The sequence below is a fragment of the Xenopus laevis genome, chromosome 6S (assembly GCF_017654675.1).
Source record: "Xenopus laevis strain J_2021 chromosome 6S, Xenopus_laevis_v10.1, whole genome shotgun sequence".
NCBI lineage: Eukaryota > Metazoa > Chordata > Amphibia > Anura > Pipidae > Xenopus > Xenopus laevis.
Window position 1 is genome coordinate 19131757 of NC_054382.1, and position 18930 is coordinate 19150686.

At 41.4% G+C, this 18930-nt stretch overlaps 1 protein-coding gene across 13 annotated transcripts in view; it reads right to left on the reverse strand.

The window, feature by feature from the left end:
• Window positions 1-18930, reverse strand: part of kiaa1217.S (KIAA1217 S homeolog) — a 261072-nt gene that overhangs the window by 179090 nt on the left and 63052 nt on the right. For 8 of the 13 annotated variants that reach the window (XM_041567402.1, XM_018269086.2, XM_041567400.1 and 5 more), the window contains exon 2: window positions 6749-7029. In XM_041567402.1, the coding sequence (XP_041423336.1) occupies window positions 6749-7029 (281 nt within the window). Of the gene's footprint in view, window positions 1-2371; window positions 2928-6748; window positions 7030-14888; window positions 14982-18930 lie in introns of those variants that run through there. The other 5 variants (XM_041567409.1, XM_041567410.1, XM_041567411.1 and 2 more) reach the window with 3 other exon arrangements.

Genomic DNA, 18930 nt, shown 5'->3' on the forward strand with positions numbered 1-18930 from the left:
GCATAGACGGGATACTTTAGATCTGGGAATTGCTTGCTGCTACAGGATACATCACAAACTGGTTCCATGCGTGGAACATGAAGTATATGTCCAAACTGTGATAAGGAACAAAGACATAGGGCAGAATAGTCAGAGCTCATTAACACGGTCTACTTGCCCCTGCATTATTTCTACTAAAGATCTTTTGCAAGATTCCATCCATACACAAGAGTTTGCCCAGGGATAGCCCAGCTGAGAGATCACTCACATGGACTGTAATGGTAGAATTAGCAGGTTTTCTTTAATGCACACATCTCATTACCACATGAAGCTAAACCATGGAGAGAACAACAGGCTTTCACAGATCCCAGAGACAGTCATAGTAAAAGAACTACAGGTTTTATTTTATGCAAATAGTGGACTAAGCAAAGTCTTACAGCAGAGACAGAAGAGAAGATTCAGGAGATTTAGCCACCCGAATCTCATTCGGGCGGCTAATCTCCCCGAACCTCCTCCCCGCCAGCTAGAATCTAAAACGTGTACTGGATGGCACTCGGAGTGCTTCATTTTCTGATGTCGCCCAAAGTTGCCTCAAGAGGAAACTTCGGGCGACTTCAGAAAATGAAGAGCTCAGAGTGCCACCCCACTGGCGATTTAGATTCTAGCCAGCAGGAAGGCACCTCGAGAAATTTAGTCGCCCAATGAAGAGGCGATTTGTCGCCAGGCGACTAATCTCTGTGAATTTTCTCATCTGTCTCCGCCCTTACATGTTCCGTGCCTAAGTGCACGAAACGCATAAGGCTTTCTTCACTATTTTTCTAAAATAATGTCAACAGCTCTTTTACTACACCTGTCTGTTGGATTTGTGAGTGCCTGATGTTCTCTCCATGGTTTGATACCTCCACCTTGAGCTGTAGGTCTGGAGCATGGCGCACCCAGACCCCATGAGTAAACTGGAGGGATCCTCTACTTGCATGGCTATACAGCAAGAATTTCCACAACACATAAAGCCAAAACACAGAACAAAACTAACCTCACAATGCCAAGTAAGTATGATAATACTTTCTGCCCCCTCAAACCTCCAGAAACCGTTCTGCCAGGCACAGTCCATCACACATATATAAGGTACTGGAGATACATTAATAAATTACCAATTATAACATATATTCTGGGATACTATATATATCTATGTTATAAGTAGATATAGCTCTGCACCTTTTTTGAAACCATAATACACTAAATTACCTGTTTCCTGCCATCCCCTCCTCTTGCCCATAGATTGCAAACCCTTTTTTCCATCTGCTGCCTCCACTCTAGTCACTCTAAAATTATAGATATCAAGAAACTACCCCTTTAAGTTTGCAAATGAAATATGAGTGCACAGCACAGAATGTAAGGCACAAGTCGTGCACACTGCAGCACTTCTATTATAGAAAATACCTCCAAGGTACTAAAAGCTCACAAACACTAAGGCAGTGATCCCCAACCAGTACCTCGTGAGCAACATGTTGCTCTTCAACTCCTTGGATGTTGCTCCCAGTGGCCTCAAAAGAGGTGCTTATTTTTGAATTCCTGGCTTGAATGCAAGTTTTCGCTGCATAAAAACCTGGTGCACTGCCAAACACAGCCTCAATGTAGGCTGACAATCCATATAGGGGCTACTAAATGGCCAATCACAGCCCTTATTTGGCACCCCAGGAACATTTTGCATGCTATTGTTGCTCCCCAACTCCTTTTACTTCTGAATGTTGCTCACGGGTTCAAAAGGTTGGGGATCCCTGCACTAAGGCATAAATAGAGCACAAACAATGCTTGAAAACCTCTACAAACACATAGGGTTGCCATCTGGCCGGTATTTTACTGGCCTGGCCGGTAAAAATGATGGTTGATCCCAATGATATTAATAGGGAAAAAAGCTAAATATATATTTTATTTTTCCAGAAAAGGTGGCAACCCTACATACACAGTATATTTGCCTTGAAAGCAACTTATTGTTGACCTTTTAAAGGGGGTCTATACCACCCAAAAATTTAGTAGAAGCCAACTGAGGAACATACCAGGAGATCTAACTTCTCTTACATTGTTTCAAGAGTCAGAACCTGAGAACAGAATAAAGGGATAATCAAACGCTGCTTTTGAGAGCAATTACATTTAACATCTTGATGGATTTATATCGGAAATTGGCTGAGAATGTATATTCTTTCATTCTGCAAAAATCTGAAAAAAATTGTATTTTGGGTGGAGATCCCTTTTACCATTCTGAGCAGTTTCCAGCAGGCACACGTGTAGCTGGCCAGTTACAGCAAATGGGACACAGGGGGCCGAACTCCGTAGACAAATACCACCCTACGTGTTTGCAGAGCTTACATCTATATGAAAAGTGTGTATTTACCTGTTTTCCTGTAGGGGTCCAGCAGAAGCAGCAGCATGACCAGCGGAGGCAATGAGTTCTGTAATCCTTTCTTGCTGTCAGTTAGAACACAGCCACATCCCAGTCCTGTACTCACTTGAAAACTGCTTCCAGCCTATTGAATTTTTTTCCCTTAAGCGCTCTAACATGTAACTTTGGCTGCCTTAACATGCTTCCCCAATTGTGACATCATACAATCCCTATGGTTACTCTAACCCCACCTGGCAGTCTACACACACACACACAAGTTACTGGTGCCCAATAAAAGAATGGTGTGGATTTCTCTTAGCTGCAATAAGTAAGGGCTTGTGCCTTCCTGACTTGTTACCACCTCACTGTGCGGCTGATCAGCCCCTTGTGAAAGGACTTGATGAGTTTTGTAAGGGGCCACTGGGCCTGTATGTAACAATAGGTGATTCCTTATCTGCCCCTCCCTGTCTGACAATGTATCTGCAGCAGTGCCACAAGTTCCCCTGGCCAAGTAACGTTAGGTGAGAGCTCCAACGTTCAGCCTCGACAGGTTTCTCTCTCCTTTTGTGTTTTTTTTTTATCTTTATAGCCTCTGGCCTACTTTCTTTATAAAAACAGAGCTGGTTTTATTCTAGTAAAACAGGTTATTCCAGGCATGCCCAACCCATTGGACTACAACTCCCAGTATTCCTTGGAAACTAAAGACTATAATCAAAATTGTTGTTGTTTTGTTCACCCTGTTCTTTTCAAACTGAAAAACAATGTGGCATCAAAACTGCATATTGTTGGCAACAGTTTTTAGCCTATTTCCATGTTTTTCTGTCCCGTTACGCTTTGCCAAAAATTTCGCAAAACTCCAAAAAAATTTCAAAACTCAATGAAGTCAATGGGAATCAAAATTATTTTGACGCGAGACCATTTTTTACATGCGCAACATTTTTGTCCAAATGCATTAAAGTCAACGGGCGTCAAAATAAATTTGACGCACAACAATTTTTCCACGAGCGACTTTCTTGATAAAGGGCCATTAGTTTGGCTTGAAACTTTATATCTGTCCAGACTATGAAGCAAAAAAGTAACTATTAAAGGCTTTTTAATTGCATCCTTGGATGGTGTTGCTACATTTTCTTGGATATTTAAAGTCGGTTGGAGTGGACACCGATTGACGTGCACCTGACTTATTTACAAGACATTAAAAATCTTGGTGAGTGCTGGCTAATTGGTAAAAAAAAATTTTTGTTGTCCACTGTAGCGCCAATTTAACGCGGGCAACGAAATCGAAACGAATCGGACAGCAGCCTAAAGCTATTCAGCTTTTGCATCAGATGGTACTTTACTAGTTGAAAAGTAGGAAGAAAGATGGTGTTCCAGAATAAATTGTAAATGACTCACCAAATAGTAAATGTGGTTCAGGTGCACCAGCCCCAGACCCCCAGCTTTAGGGAGCAGTACGACAACAGATATGTGGAAAAAACAGGGCCAACCGGCACTCAAACGGATCCACAGGACCAAAGAAGAAGTTAAAAAATAATTTTATTTATACAAAGTTAAAAATGTATATTTGCATCTCCGTCAGCCCTACGCGTTTCACACCCACTCAGGGCACTTAGTCACGGGCATGGAAACGCGTAGGGTGAATGGAGATGCAAATATACATTTTTTACTTTGTATAAATAAAATAATTTTTTAACTGATCTTCTTTGGTCCTGTGGATCCGTTTGAGTGCCGGTCGGCCCTGTTTTTTTCCACACTTTACTAGTTGACACTGGCATCATTAAAGGGCATTGGCACATAGCATGTATTCAACAAATTTGCTGCTCACAGGATTTCCAGCTTGCCAGATGGGTGATGAAGTGGCAATTGCCAGGGGCACCACCAGGGTCAGAGCAATTCCCAGGTTAATCTATAAGGAGGCACATTTAAGCATTTTGCCACACACCCACCAAGCTGGAGGTGGTGCTGATGATTGAATACATGCCCCGTGCCATTGTCTTAAGAGCCACATTTCTGTGTATATTTTACATGGCTGTGATTGGCTATTTGGTAGCCCCTATGTGGACTTGCAGCCTACAGGAGACTCTGTTTGGCAGTACAGCTGGTTTTTATACAACTATAACTTGCCTCTAAGACTGGAATTCAAAAATAAGCACCTGCTTTGAAGCCACTTGGAGCAACATCCAAGGTTTTGGAGAGCACCATGTTGCTCAGGAGCCAGTTTGTCATGTATCTGAACTCGCCAGAAGCAGTAGTTAATACTCTGTAGTCTTTGATGCCAGTCTCTTTTTTCGCTGTGGGTAACTCACTGTGTAGCTTTAGTTTTTTACTTGCCAGATACCATGGGGAACTAGGCACCTTCTTATTAACTGAACGCCACAAACATTTAGAACGTACAGTAAGAGCTGCACCGACACAAACAGAGATGGGACTGGCACTCTCTATACCTGGCATTATTCTGTAGTTCTTGTATGCAGCTTGTGAGGCTACAAAAGAAAGCCAGGTTTGCTCAGTGAACTGAGATGAAAAGAGGAGCCTGAAACTTTAGCTTCCAATTATAATAGGGATTGACAACCTTTGGCATATGTCTTGTTGTAGAACTGCAACCCCCAGGACATCCCTGCTGCGTTTCCATGGGGAAGGTGGAAACTGTCGCTCTGCAGCTGCCTTAGATTAATGTTTTGCCCTGCCAGCTCGGTAGTTCTTCATGAGAAGGTAATTTCTCTTATCGGCTCATGGGTTGTAAAAGTGCAATCTATGGATCTCTATGCACAGCAGAAGCTGCACGCTGGAGTGGAAACACCTGAAGAAAATCAAGTGAAAGATCTGCAACAGGGGTACCATCATCAATGTATCTGTAAACCTGCTCATAAGTAATAATTAACAGTAAAAATATATATACAGGTATGGGATCCGTTAACCAGAAAACCGTTATCCCGAATTACGGAATTTATTCTCAGATTTTACATAATTTTACAGACATTTTTTCCTGGTCCCCAGAAAAACATAAAATGGGGGTTCTACTGTATTAAAATGAGACCAACAGAAATCTGGCAGATCTCCAGCAGCATGGCTGTGGTTTTGACCCCAATAAACTGCCAACTCAGCATGGAGTGGTTACAGTTCCAGCTCATGTATGGCTAATGAGTAAAATAAAGCTAAACACTAATTATAAGTGACTTGTTTTCCCTTTCTTACTAAACTGCATAAATAAGACAGATATTATTAGAACTGGTATTGGTGCTATTACCAGTTTCACAGCCATTAGCAAAGTAAATATCACAGCCCATTTGTTTCCCAGTTATAATATAATAGATTATCCATGTCACATGTCGATAAAGAAGATAACCAGCATGTGGCAAAGAACAAAACTGACACAAAACATCACAATGAAGCAATTATTTCCCCACATTCGATGTGAGACCCAAATGCTATAAAGACTTGGCAGATTGGTGCATAGTACACCCAGAAACCACTGCGTTGGAAGCAACATGTCCTAAAGGCAGGGGTGATCCTGCCCAATTTGCCGTCTGAGGCGGCCTTTGTTTTTGCCGCCTCCCCACGACACTCACCTTCAGCGCCGGACGGGGGTCAGGGGGTTGAAACCGGAAATTCAGCTCTTAGTTACCAGGAGCAGCCTTTTTGACGCCCCTCACAACCAGGGGGCACTGACGCCTGAGGCGAGTTGAGTGCCTCACTGCATTTGCAAATTAGGGGCGGGGGGGGGGAAATCACATGACTTTTTGTCACAAAACAAAGAAGTAAAAAAAGTTTTCCCCTTCCCACCCCTAATTTGCAAATGTCGAATATTCGACCATTCGAAAACCAAAGTACTGTCTCTTTAAAAAAAACTTCGCCACTTCGCCACCTTAAACCTGCCGAATTGCTATGTTAGCCTACGGGGAGCTCCTAGAACCTATAGCCAACATTTGGCTAAGTTTTTAGAAGTCGAAATTTCTTTTTTTAAAATCATTCGATCGAACGGTTAAGTCGTTCGAATCGAAGGATTTAATCGATCGATCGATCAAATGATTACAGCCATATTCGATCAAAAAAACCTACGACTTCGAATATCAAACTGCAATTCGATGGTCGAATTTCGAAGTTGTATTCACTTCGAAATTCGACCCTTAGTAAATGTGCCCCTAGTGTAGTGGTAGCAATTTGTGTGTGAAGCGGTCGCTGGCAACAATTCGCCCTTTAGTGGATCTGCCCCCTAAAGTCATCTAATGACAACCCTGATGGTAGAAATAAGTTCCTTCAACTTTTACAAGCAACAACTAAAGATGCAGAGATTATGCTGGAAATTAAATAATAACAAATAGACAATTCTTTTCTACTTCTTTTATCCCTTACTTAGTCACCCCAAGTCTACAGCTTGATTCTATCTCATACCTGATCTCTGAGCCGCTCCTGGTGGCCCATAATTGCAGTGGCATGATGAGGATATTTGTATTTGAGATGTTCTAGGAAGGCCTCTCTTTTCCTGTCCATATCCGATGTCTGCATTCCCAAAATCTCTTTAGAACTCCGAGGGCCACCTACAGTATGTCTCCGTGGAATATTCCGCCCCGATTTTTGTGGAATGTGACTGTTCCCATTAGAAAGATTCTCTTTTGACTGATGAAATTCTATATTTTCCAGGGAAGATCCTTGCATGCCATGTTTTGACTGGCCTGAAAATAAAGGACAAGTCTGTTAATGGAGCATATGTCAGATAATTCGGTACATACTTGAAAATATATGCCATTTAAACAAACAACATACACAGCTTCTGCTTGATATTAAAAGGGAATGTAGGGTTATCCTCAATATAAAATGGAAAGCAGAGTTATCCTTAGACATCAGTTTCCATATTACCAGTTTCTAAATCATTAAATATAATGGACATATAAAAAAAATAGACATATAAAAAAGTGACCCTCCCCCCTCAATTTTGTAGGCAATAATAAATAATATATGGTGCTTGTTTTACTTTGGGCTAAATATTAATATTCTTTTTTAAAATTACCCCTTTATTGGAGCTCCTGGTAGATCTGTTACATGCAAATAAGGGGTTCACAGTAGGAGGAGGTTAGCCACAGCTCTGCTGCAGGCTTCAGTTCCCTATCTGGTTCTAGGGTTGCCGCCTTTCCTCCCGCCTAAATCTGGGCATGGAGGCGTGGCTGTGATATATTGGGGCGGGGCTATAATGCGGCGATAATGCAACTGTAATTGGTTCCTATCCTACAAGGCAGTTTGCTGAGTGCCACTGGTTCACCTGCACAGCCTGACATGGGAAGCAACTGGAAGTGAAACATGTGGGCAGGACTAGAAGGGGTTTTAGAAGAAATTTAAAATAGATCAGCCCAAAACACTACTTTTTCCAGCACATTTCTTCTATATTTAAAAGAGTAAAATGCACTGGCATTATATAATATATCTCATTTAAGATGAAAGAACTTTGTTATTCAGTTCAGAGATTATCATATCCTTACATTGCCAAAATTATGGACACCCTAGACATACTATTTGGTATCGCCCCCTTAAAATAACTGAAATCCAGTTCTCCCTATAGCCATGAGTGAGCTTTCCACATCGCTCTACTGACAGTTTGGATCACTCTTCTTTTGCTCCAGTTCCCCAGCATTTGAATGATGCCTTCTCCCGACTGCAGTTTTCAGATCTCTCCACAATGGTTACACAGTACCTGGACTTGCTGCTGGTCACTACAGAAGAGTCCAGTGTTTTGCCTTTAAACATCCCTGGGTCTCACTGAAGTATGCTTTGGGTCATTGTCATGCTGGAAGACCCATGATCTGCAATGGAAACCCAACTTTCTGTCTTGGTAGTCTCCTGATTTCATGCTGCCATGCACAGACCCAAGGCACCCAGTTTCAGGGGCAGCAAAACATCGCCAAAACATCACCCAGCATACTCTTTGATTAATTATATATTTTAATAATCTGGGCTAAACCACACATTGTGCCCACCAGATACCTGAAAATAATTCACTGTGGCAAATGGTGTGAGTGATGTGTGTGACTTAAAGGGATACTGTCATGGGAAAAAATGTTTTTTTCAAAACGCATCAGTTAAAAGTGCTGCTCCAGCAGATTTCTACACTGAAATTCGTTTTGCAAAAGAGCAAACCAATTTTTTTATATTTATTTTGAAATCTGACATGGAGCTAGACATGTCAGTTTCCCAGCTGTCCCCAGTCATGTGACTTGTGCCCTGATAAACTTCAGTCACTCTTTACTGCTGTACTGGAGTGATATCACCCCCTCCCTTTCCCCCCAGCCGCCTAATAACAGAACAATGGGAAGGTAACCAGATAGCAGCTCCCTAACACAAGATAACAGCTGCCTGGTAGATCTAAGAACAGCACTCAATAGTATAATTCAGGTCCCATTGCGACACATTCAGTTACATTGAGTAGGAGAAACAACAGCCTGCCAGAAAGCAGTTCCATCCTAAATTGCTGGCTCTTTCTGAAAGCACATGACCAGGCAAAATGACCTGAGATGCACCTACACACCAATATTACAACTAAAAAAAATACACTTGCTGGTTCAGAAATGAAATGTTATATTCTTGAGTGAATTATTTGCAGTGTAAACAGTGTAATTTAGAAATAAAATATACATCATAAAAATCATGACAGAATCCCTTTAAGGAAGTGACATCAGATCTGATGCTGTGAGTAATATGGCAACACAATAAAATATTTAATTAGCATTTTTTTATATGGGGATTGGAACCCTTTCTTTACAAAACCACGCAAAGGACTAGAGATAATTCTAACAGCAAGAGCACCATATCCTAAGAAATAAAGCTACTTAACAGAACAATGTAAAATTGAATCTCATCAAAGGAGATTACCAATACATTACAGTTTTCTAAGCCGTGCTAAACCATTTATGCAATCAGTAGAAAATGATTTCCCTGCTTCTGTGAGAAATAATTCTACATTTGGAGAGCTCTTGTTACAGAAAACCCTATGCTAGAGATGTCAATGACATTCCCTGCAGTGTCAACCTTTTAAAATTGCATTATATGGAGAGGCTCAGAGCAGGCAGTAAGATTAGAAGTATGTGCTGAGCCCACCAGTAAAAGTATTAAGTCTATGGCTTTGCTGCCTTGCAGGGTTTGGTTCCTGCCAGGGCACTATATGCAAGGAATTAGTATGTACTCCCTGCGTCTGTGGGGTTTCCCCCAGGTACTCAAGTTTCCAAAACTCCAAAAACATACAGGCAACTGGCTCCATATTAATGAACCCTATTGTGTGTTAATGTGATAGGGACTTTAGACTGTAAGCTTCACTAGAGCAGTGGCACTTTGTAAAAATGCTGCAGAATGTGTCTATACTATATAAACAATATATAATAATAAAAATAACAAAACCTTAGCAGCACGGCGGACTAAACACAACAAGGATCATTTTCGGCCGCAGGTGCAGGAAGCAAAGCAATTTGAAGTGCAAGCACCAGGTTTCGTCCCCAGAATGCGGTTGTTGCATTCTCCAGGGGATTTGTGCCTGACACTATTGTGGCCTATGGGTCAAAATAAAAGCACTTCACCATAAATCAGACAGAGGTTGCGCTGAAAGTTGGCCAAGTCTGGTTGGCATCATTTCTGCTGTCTGGTGTGCGAGTGACATGTTCACATGATTTTTAGAAACAATGCACTGCCCCTATTTATATAGGTTGCCCTCCTCCCCCCAGCCTAAATGTTAGCCGAGGCAAATGCCCTTAACGTTTTACTTACTTGAAGAAGCGGCTGAAGATGGCACCTGTGAACTCCGATGCCTGAATCTGCACCGAGGGGTAAGTAAAACGTTAGGGGCATTTGCCTGGGGTAAAACTTAGGCTGGGGGGAGGGGGGTCTATGTAGGGTAGGGGGGTAGGGTTTTTTAACTTTAGGGTTGAATTCTCTTTTAAGGGCAAGTCCTATGTTCCACGCACTCTACATACAGAGCAGTGACACTTGCTGGTGATTTCCATGCAACAGGAATGTTATAGAGGCAAGAGGACCCCTTGTAATGTTTTACAGAAAACTTATAGGAAACTAATTTTGTGCCAGATTCAGTTCCATGCTGACTATATGCGCAAAAATCCCGTTTGGTCTGGTCACAAATTGAGAAGATCTCTCCCCAATAAGATCGCCTTGAGATGGGCAATATCAGCCTGATCCAATCAATCTCAATGACAGGAATGCAGGCGGTTGGAACAAGGACCACATCAATGAGTTGATGAGGTCCTCACTCCTGCAGAATTCTTTATCCTGTCCGGTTGATATCTGGCTTTTTTCCGGTTTGAAAAACTGTAAATTTGGCTCTTAACGTTACACAATGGCATTTTTGCCGCCTCATTGGCGCAGATCCCCTGCTTTTATTATCCCATGTATGGCCACCTAAAGTGGTGCATACAACCCTGCTTTGATATCATAATGAATCTGATGTTTTTCTTTTTTTGTTTCACACTGTCCTGACCCTGAGCAATAAGACGCCCAGTTCCCCAACATATAGCCATTTGATGATTAAGCTCCTGATTGCATCAAACAGACTTTCCCATCAAGATGCACAAACCATGGATGACATGGCCTTCATGTACTATCTCAGAATATTCATATTTCTGCATTAAAGATGGTTGTAATGTCCCACAGATATGTGGCCCTTTTACTAGCAAGGACAAAATGCATCACTGGTGCAAGCAGTCATGTTATTTAATAGTAACTTGCACAGCAGCACAGTAAGAGCCTCTGCTCACAGATTTCTGGCCTAATAATTAATAAGAATCTGCTTTCATGTGAGTTGTATTCAATTGCAACCAATGGAAACATGCAGCTCACATTAAGGGCCAAATTTACTAACCGGCAAAAATTCACTAGCGACGGCTTCGCACCCTTTCGCAACACTTCGCCAGGCAAAAATTCGCTGCACAATGCTAATTTACTAAAATATGAAGTTTCGTCCTGGCCGACAGACGCTGGCCAATTTTCGATAGCGTTACTTCAGCAATTCGAGCAAATCAAAGCGAAGATGCGCTAACATTCAATGCTGCCTAGCTTTACACTGATAAGTGGACAAGTCCAGGGAACCTTAATAAATTTAATAGAGTTATTATAATGTCCTACACATAAGCCCACTGTAAAATAATGTTCCATATGTTAAAAAATGTATTGGGAAACTGGTTACCCAAAAAAATGTTTAGGACTTTTACAGCCTATCACCATGAAAAAAGGAAAAGTCGCTGGCGTTTTTTGAACTGAGATGCTTTTTCCACTCAGAATATGAAGTAAGTAACTGAAGATTGAGGCAGTTTTATACACTCCATTGCACTTTGCCTGGTCTGAGCTGGCGAAGGCAAGTCTGGCGAAAGATGTAACGTTCAGTTAAATCCGCATTTTAGTGAGTTTGCGGAGTAACGTTCTTCCGCCAGAGCTAAAAGTCGCCTTGTGATAGAGTGCGAATCACCTCTAGCGTCTATCTCTTTCGCTAGCGAAGTGACGCCTGTGCCCGTTAGTAAATCGGCAACGTCCCTGTGGGCGGTAATGCTGAAAAATATAGAATTTACAATATAAAGCAACAGCTTTAATTTGAAACATAATAACTGTCGCCATTGCCATTCGCTGATTCTGAGTGAGTCAAAAGCAAGTACATTATTTCATATTTAAAAGTGATTCAGGATTGGTCGCTTCATTACCTTAAATAATGATAGAAAACAGCCTAAGGACGGCATTAGGGAAATAATCCATTTCAGGTTCTATGAGTATAATTAGGTTACAATGAATGCATTTTGGCAAAGAACATGTGCATTCTTCAGAGAGAGGAGTCAAGACATATTGCAATTACTTTCATAATCACTATATTGAGTTTCTGATTCCTCCCTAGAAGTGACGCCAGAACTGTAACATAAGAGCAGGAAGTTAAGTTGTCCTCACTCTCCCTCACTAAATATAGTCCAACGTAGAAGGAATCCAGGGCAGCACTAAAGCACTTTAATATTAAAGAATCTTACACTATAGGTTCTACACTAGAACCAATTTGGAGTCGATTCGGTCTTTCAAAAAAAACCTCCCAATACTTCGAAGTAGTGCGGGACTTTGCCTGGTAGGGAATTACCAGGATAGGACTGGCACAGGTTCACCAGGGTAGTGGGTCATGCTATTTGAATGCGTTTTTTACCTTTTACAATTTTACTTTCACAGTTTTACTTTTACCCTTTTATCTACACTTTCTTTGTATAAAGTTGATATTGTTATAAAGCAAAGTGTGTGTTAAATATTTTTCCTAATGGGGCCTCCCGCAGGTGTATTCCCAGATCCCATTAGGTGGAGGTACTGCTAGAGAAGATTTCCCAGTACCCTTTCACCTTGCTAAGGCAAGATGTTTAGATTCATTTTGTTCCAGATGGCACTCCCCCACATAAAAATCCTACGTTCTATGTTCCCAAAAAAATTCCAAATCCCCAAGAGCAGCTAATTTTTCTAACAGACACGTTTTATTAGTTTCATTTATAGCTGCCCGGCAGGATGATGCTGATTATCTGCCCTTACAAGCTGCAAAAATGAGCAATTCAAGGCTGCAATTAGACAATGGTTTGTCTCGGGACTTAGAGGAATCAGTGATTGGGCCAGTCAGCGCTCCATTCAGTACATTCTCCCATTCTATTACTCTTCTGTACTTTTACTAACATGCTCTCTCTGTAATTGTAGTTCAGAAACAGCTCGGGAACTACAGAATATATATTCCTGATTTAAACATTTTTGACACAATTATGCCATTTGTAAAATGAAAAACACAGCACCTATTTTTCTATAGGTAGGCAGAAAAAACGCCCATGTGTTATTGGTTACTGGGAACACCCCATGGGTGCTGCCTAGACCTAATTCTATTGGCATCTATTGTAAATACAAATGGTCATTTATGAATGCAGTACATTGTGCAAAGTGATATTTTTAGACGAAAACGAAGATGTTTTCTATCCACAATGCAGAGGGAGTTGTGCCGTAACTATGTCCAATAAGTCAAAATGAAAGCAAGTGCAAGTTTGCTTGTTCAGAAATCAAATGCAAGTTGCGGGTAACATTTTCAGGGTGGGGACTGTTTCACCCTGGCATGCAGCAGCATTATAATGGCATGAGCATGTGATATTTTAGCTGCACCTATTGAGGCTACCCACTGTGGGAACCCTGCAATTACCACCATGTTCAGGGATTCCCCCATGTTCATAGATGCCCTTAAGGTGGCCATAGACGTAGAGATGCGCTTGTTTGGCGATGTTGCCAAACGAGCAGAACCCCCCCCCCGATATGATGTGCATTGAAGTGGGCGATATCGGGCTGATCCGATCGTGGGCCCTAGGGCACAACAATCGGATGATATTGGATCTGATTCGGGCAGTCAGATTGCAGGACCGCATAGACGCATAGATGCAGCCACAATCCGGGATTTTTTAACCTGCCAGATCGACATCTGCCCGACTTTCAGCCAGATATCGTTCGGGGAAGCCCGTCGGATGGCCCCACGCGTGGGCCAATAAGCAAGCGACTCTGTTGGCAACTTTTATCGGCCCGTGTATGGGGGCCTTTACACACAATTGAAAAGAATAGGCAGGACAGACCTAATGGCGCCACCAGTGGCTTAACTAGATATTACTGGGCCGCACAGCAAATAATTTTTCAGGTCTCGAAAATGTTTAGAGGTTGACCTGTTTTGCCAATATTTATTGAAACTATATATGAATAAGGGCCTCATGGGCCCCCTATACCTCATGGGCCCCCCTGCAGCTGCAGGGTCTGCTTCCTCTATAGTTACGCCCCTGGGCGACACTATACGTAAGTGCAAGGAGGGTGTTTCGGGTGCATGGGCATTTCATGAATAAGCGCAACATTCAAGTCCATTTTAGTTAGTGTTAGTTGCACTTGAAGTTGCGTTCGTAAGCGGTCCTTATTCAGTTATTCAGGTGCCTATTCACAGTATTATGTGAAAAATATGAAGGAAATGCAATATGGCATCATTGGAATTATTTTACCACGTATTAAGCAACTGCCACACAATCTGCATTAAGGGGATTTTTTAACCATTGTAAGCGCAGCATTGTGCCTGTACTGTGCCGGCTATAATTTATATACTAACATCAGCCTGACCCTGATACCTGGCTCCTGTCCAGTTTCACTGCGGCTTTCTGTGCAGTTCCCTCAGCAATTTTATTTTAATCGCCGAACAAAGGATATGAACATTCACTTTTCTTTTAATTCACCTATAAATCTTACAGTTTCCCCTTGCCAGCACACAGAATGAGGTACCGGCTGTGCATGCAGAAAGGAACTGATATCTGATATTCTGCTACACAAGGCAACGCCAACCCTTTCATCATCTTGGTAAATCTCTTAAAGTCGCAACAGCTCACGCACCCTGTTCCACAACAACAATTTGTCTCTGTCTCTTATTTTGCCTGGGAAATTCCTAGAATTTGTTTTTATTTGTCCATTCCCACCATATTATTATTGCAACCTGATGCCAAATCGTGAGCTTAATGGCGTCACTTACGCTTTGTGTGCCTCTTACTTATATAATCCAGCCCGTGTTCAGCGCCTTGACTTTTAGCCTCTTCCATTGTCCCCAGGAGCAGCTGACGGGCTTTTCATCCAAACTTCCAACAGTCGTTCAAAACATTAAAAGCAGGAAGTTATGAAGAAATAAACAGCATTCCAGAGGCGACTAATCACATTCCATGAAATGAAGGTCCCAGCTTTCCTCACTATACACTGGTTCTTGACCAACGAACGCTGCTGCTGGTATAATCCCCAGGCAGTTCTCAGTGATGGTCTCAACAGGTGATAGGCTTCTCTGCGGCTACAATCTGAGTCTGCATGCTTTCCACTGCTCCCTCGGCCAGATATAGCTACAATTACTGCTGTATTATGAATGGGATCACTGTACCATTTAGAGCTGAGCATTAACTATTCACATTTCCAGCTCCAGAAAGAGAAGGGGTACATTTATTAAGTGACCCAGTAATACACAGCTCCCTTGATCCACTGCCAGGCTAAAGCTGCCATTATGAAGATGGATTTAAAGCCAAATAATTTAATATCTATCAACACATTTTAACTGGCAGTACATGTAAAGTAAGGAGCGATATAAAGGAGGTGACAACCACTATGGAGAAAAGTATTTAATAGTTAAAGTACAAAGGAACTGTTTAAAAATTTTTTTTAAATTAAATTAAACTAAAATGTCATACTTTGATGCATTCACTGGTTTCAATGTTGGATTTGCCTATTTGTTAAGCTTCAAATGATATTGCCAAGGGAATAAAATGTCATGGAGCGACAGGTATCCCAAGGTTAGGACTGGGTCCCCTAGGGACCCCCACAGAACATGACATTGAGGGCCCCTTCTCACAATAGTAAGATGGAGACAGCCTTAACTATACTAGCTATAGGCATTATATATGCTTATGCTGGAAATAAGAAATGGCTAAATGGGAATTTAATCTGGGCTTGGACCCACTAGGGCTTGGACACAGTCAGGAGTGTTTCGGGGGGCCAATTTCTCAACGCCCATAGGCATACTGGGAGATCCTCTGGTGCTCTGGTAGGTCAGTCGGATACAAATAAATTGGGTACTATATATTTTAACTTGTAGCAAGTAGTGACAAGATGGAAGGGAAGACAATAGGGGGCCGATTCATTAACTTCGAGTGAAGGATTCGAAGGTAAAAAGCTTCGAATTTCAAAGTTTTTTTGGGCTACTTCGACCATCGAATGGGCTACTTCGACCTTCGACTACGACTATCGAAGGATTCGAAGTAGAAATCGTTCGACTATTCGACCGTTCGATAGTTGAAGTACTGTCTCTTTAAAAAAAAATTCGACCCCCTAGTTCGGCAGCTAAAAGCTACCGAAGTCAATGTTAGCCTATGGGGAAGGTCCCCATAGGCTTTCCTAAGTTTTTTTGATCGAAGGATATTCCTTCGATCGTTGGATTTAAATCCTTCGAATCGTTCGATTAGAAGGATTTAATCGTTCGATCGAAGGAATAATCCTTCGATCGTACTATCTGTGCTAAATCCTTCGACTTCGATATTCGAAGTCGAAGGATTTTAGTTCCTAGTCGAATATCGAGGGTTAATTAACCCTCGATATTCGACCCTTGATGAATCGGCCCCTAAGAGTTATTCATCCTCTGCACACGAGTAAGCCCTGAACATACTGTAAATCCTCATGTTTAAGAAATTAAGAAAGGGAAGAGCTTGGTCTTGTGAGTCTTACTCAGGGAAACCTATGTGAAAAACTCCCTGCAATCACCTCTGTATCACGCTTAGGTTGTAAGCTCTGTGGGGCAGGTACTGACAGTACCATTTGTATAGCAATTACTGATTTGCTAAAATGGCTAATTATGTGGACTAAGAAAGGACTGCACCAGGTCAAAAGGGTTGCCCTGTAACACTTTTACTGGCTAACACGGTACAGCAACTTTACCTAAAATACTCCAGATACTGAGCGGTACACCTCCATTGACACAGCTCCAAATGCTATTTTTAAATATGACAACTCAGTAATCCAGACCCCTATATGAATTTCCTTTGGCATCAGCATTAAGGAGACACGTGCATGTCATAGGGGCAAATTCATCAAGGGTCGAATATCGAGGGTTAATTAAACCTCGATATTCGACTGGCAATTAAAGTCCTTCGACTTCGAATAATCCTTCGATCGAACAATTAAATCCTTCGAATCAAACGATTCGAAGGATTTTAATCCAACGATCGAAGGATTATCCTTCGACCAAAAAAACGTAGGCAACATTGGCTAACATTGAGTTCGGTAGGTTTTAGATGGCGAACTAGGGGGTCGAAGTTTTTTCTTAAAGAGACAGTACTTCGACTATCGAATGGTCGAATAGTCGAAGTCGAAGGTCGAAGTAGCCCATTCGATGGTTGAAGTAGCCCAAAAAACACTTCGAAATTCGAAGTTTTTTTATTTCGAATCCTTCACTCGAGCTTGGTGAATTGGCCCCTTAGTGTGTTTGTAAGGAACATAAAGGAAAGTAGTACAAAAAAAGGTTTGATTCAGACTAGCAGGCTGTATTAGGTTTAGCATTCTGCTGTCCATCCGCGGTTTCTAGGACCACACATATTGTAGTATACACTATTTAAGGTACTCCTCTGCTTCCTTCCTTTAAGTTTTATCATACTTTTCACAATTGCAAATCTGGCAATTTACCATTACCAATATTGTAGATCTTATAACAGATGTTCTGTGGGCTTGCCTCCTAAGAGATGCAGAAAAGTGTCTGAACTTTTAGTATGATGTAGAGAGTGATATTCTGAAACAATTTTCAACTGGTTTTTATTTGTTGTTATTTGTGGTGTTATTTAGCTTTTTATTCAGCAGCTCTCCAGTTTGCAGTTTCAGCAATCGATTTGAATAAAAGACTGAATAGGAGAGGGCCCGAATAGAAGAAAGAATAGAGAGAGAATAGAGAGAAAAAAGTAATAACAATACATTTGAAGCCTTACATTTGTTTTTAGATGAGTCACCATTGAAAGCTGGAAAGAGTCGAAGAAGAAGGCAAATAATTCTAAAACTATAATAAAAAAAACAAAAGTTGTAGGCTAATTGAAAAGTTGCTGAGAATAAGTCATTCTGTAACATACTAAACGTTAACTTAAAGATGAAGCACCCCTTTAAAGGATAGTTGGGGGAGCTTTGGAAAGAATGCCTGAAGCTTCTGGATGTTTATCTTATGTATAAGTATATCACGATTGCTGAATACTGTATATGTACAGTATAAGTATAAAATGTATGAGTTGAATTATTTTTATCTCATCTATACACAGCTATTGCTATTTGTTTATAACCATGGGCTCCCCTTTGGTCCCTAGTGCAGTTCCCGTCCTTGCAAACCTTGTAGGCAAGACCCTGGCCATGGGCACCATCATTAGACAGTCAAGTCCAGTGCTGAAGCCCTTACTAGGCTCAATAGCCTGAACTCAAATGACTACAGTGCACTCTGCACCTCTATATCACCAATTTGTGGACTGTGCCAAGCAATGTAGGTTTATAGGCCTGCCTTTCCAGGACAGTTCTTGATCCAGATAGTATGCACTCTGTAATGCAGCCATATGCATGAAATGCAGCCTTTACTGCATGAAATTATTTCAGGTATTGGGTATCTCATTGGGTATCAATAACGGGCATCCCTTTTTTTTAAACAAAACTGGGAAGTGCAATTACAAATATTGTATTTTGGTTCTTAGAATAAATCCTAACTTCTTTATAGATTCAGGGCTGTGACAGTATAAAGGCTTCCAGCAGTGGGACACAGGACAAAAGTTTACATATACAGTACGTATTGTATATTAAATCTGTTCAACCTATGGCCCTTCAGCCGCTGTTGACTACAATTGTGAATATACTTGCCGTCTCATTAATGGCACGCACAACAAAATGGTTGGAAATTTTGATGTAAGTTATGTAGAATTTATCACCAAACTTAACATTGTCTGCAGTGATTCATAATGAATTCTAATTTATCTTCTCCTATCACTTGTGGGCACTTTTATATCCTTGATTGGCAGCAG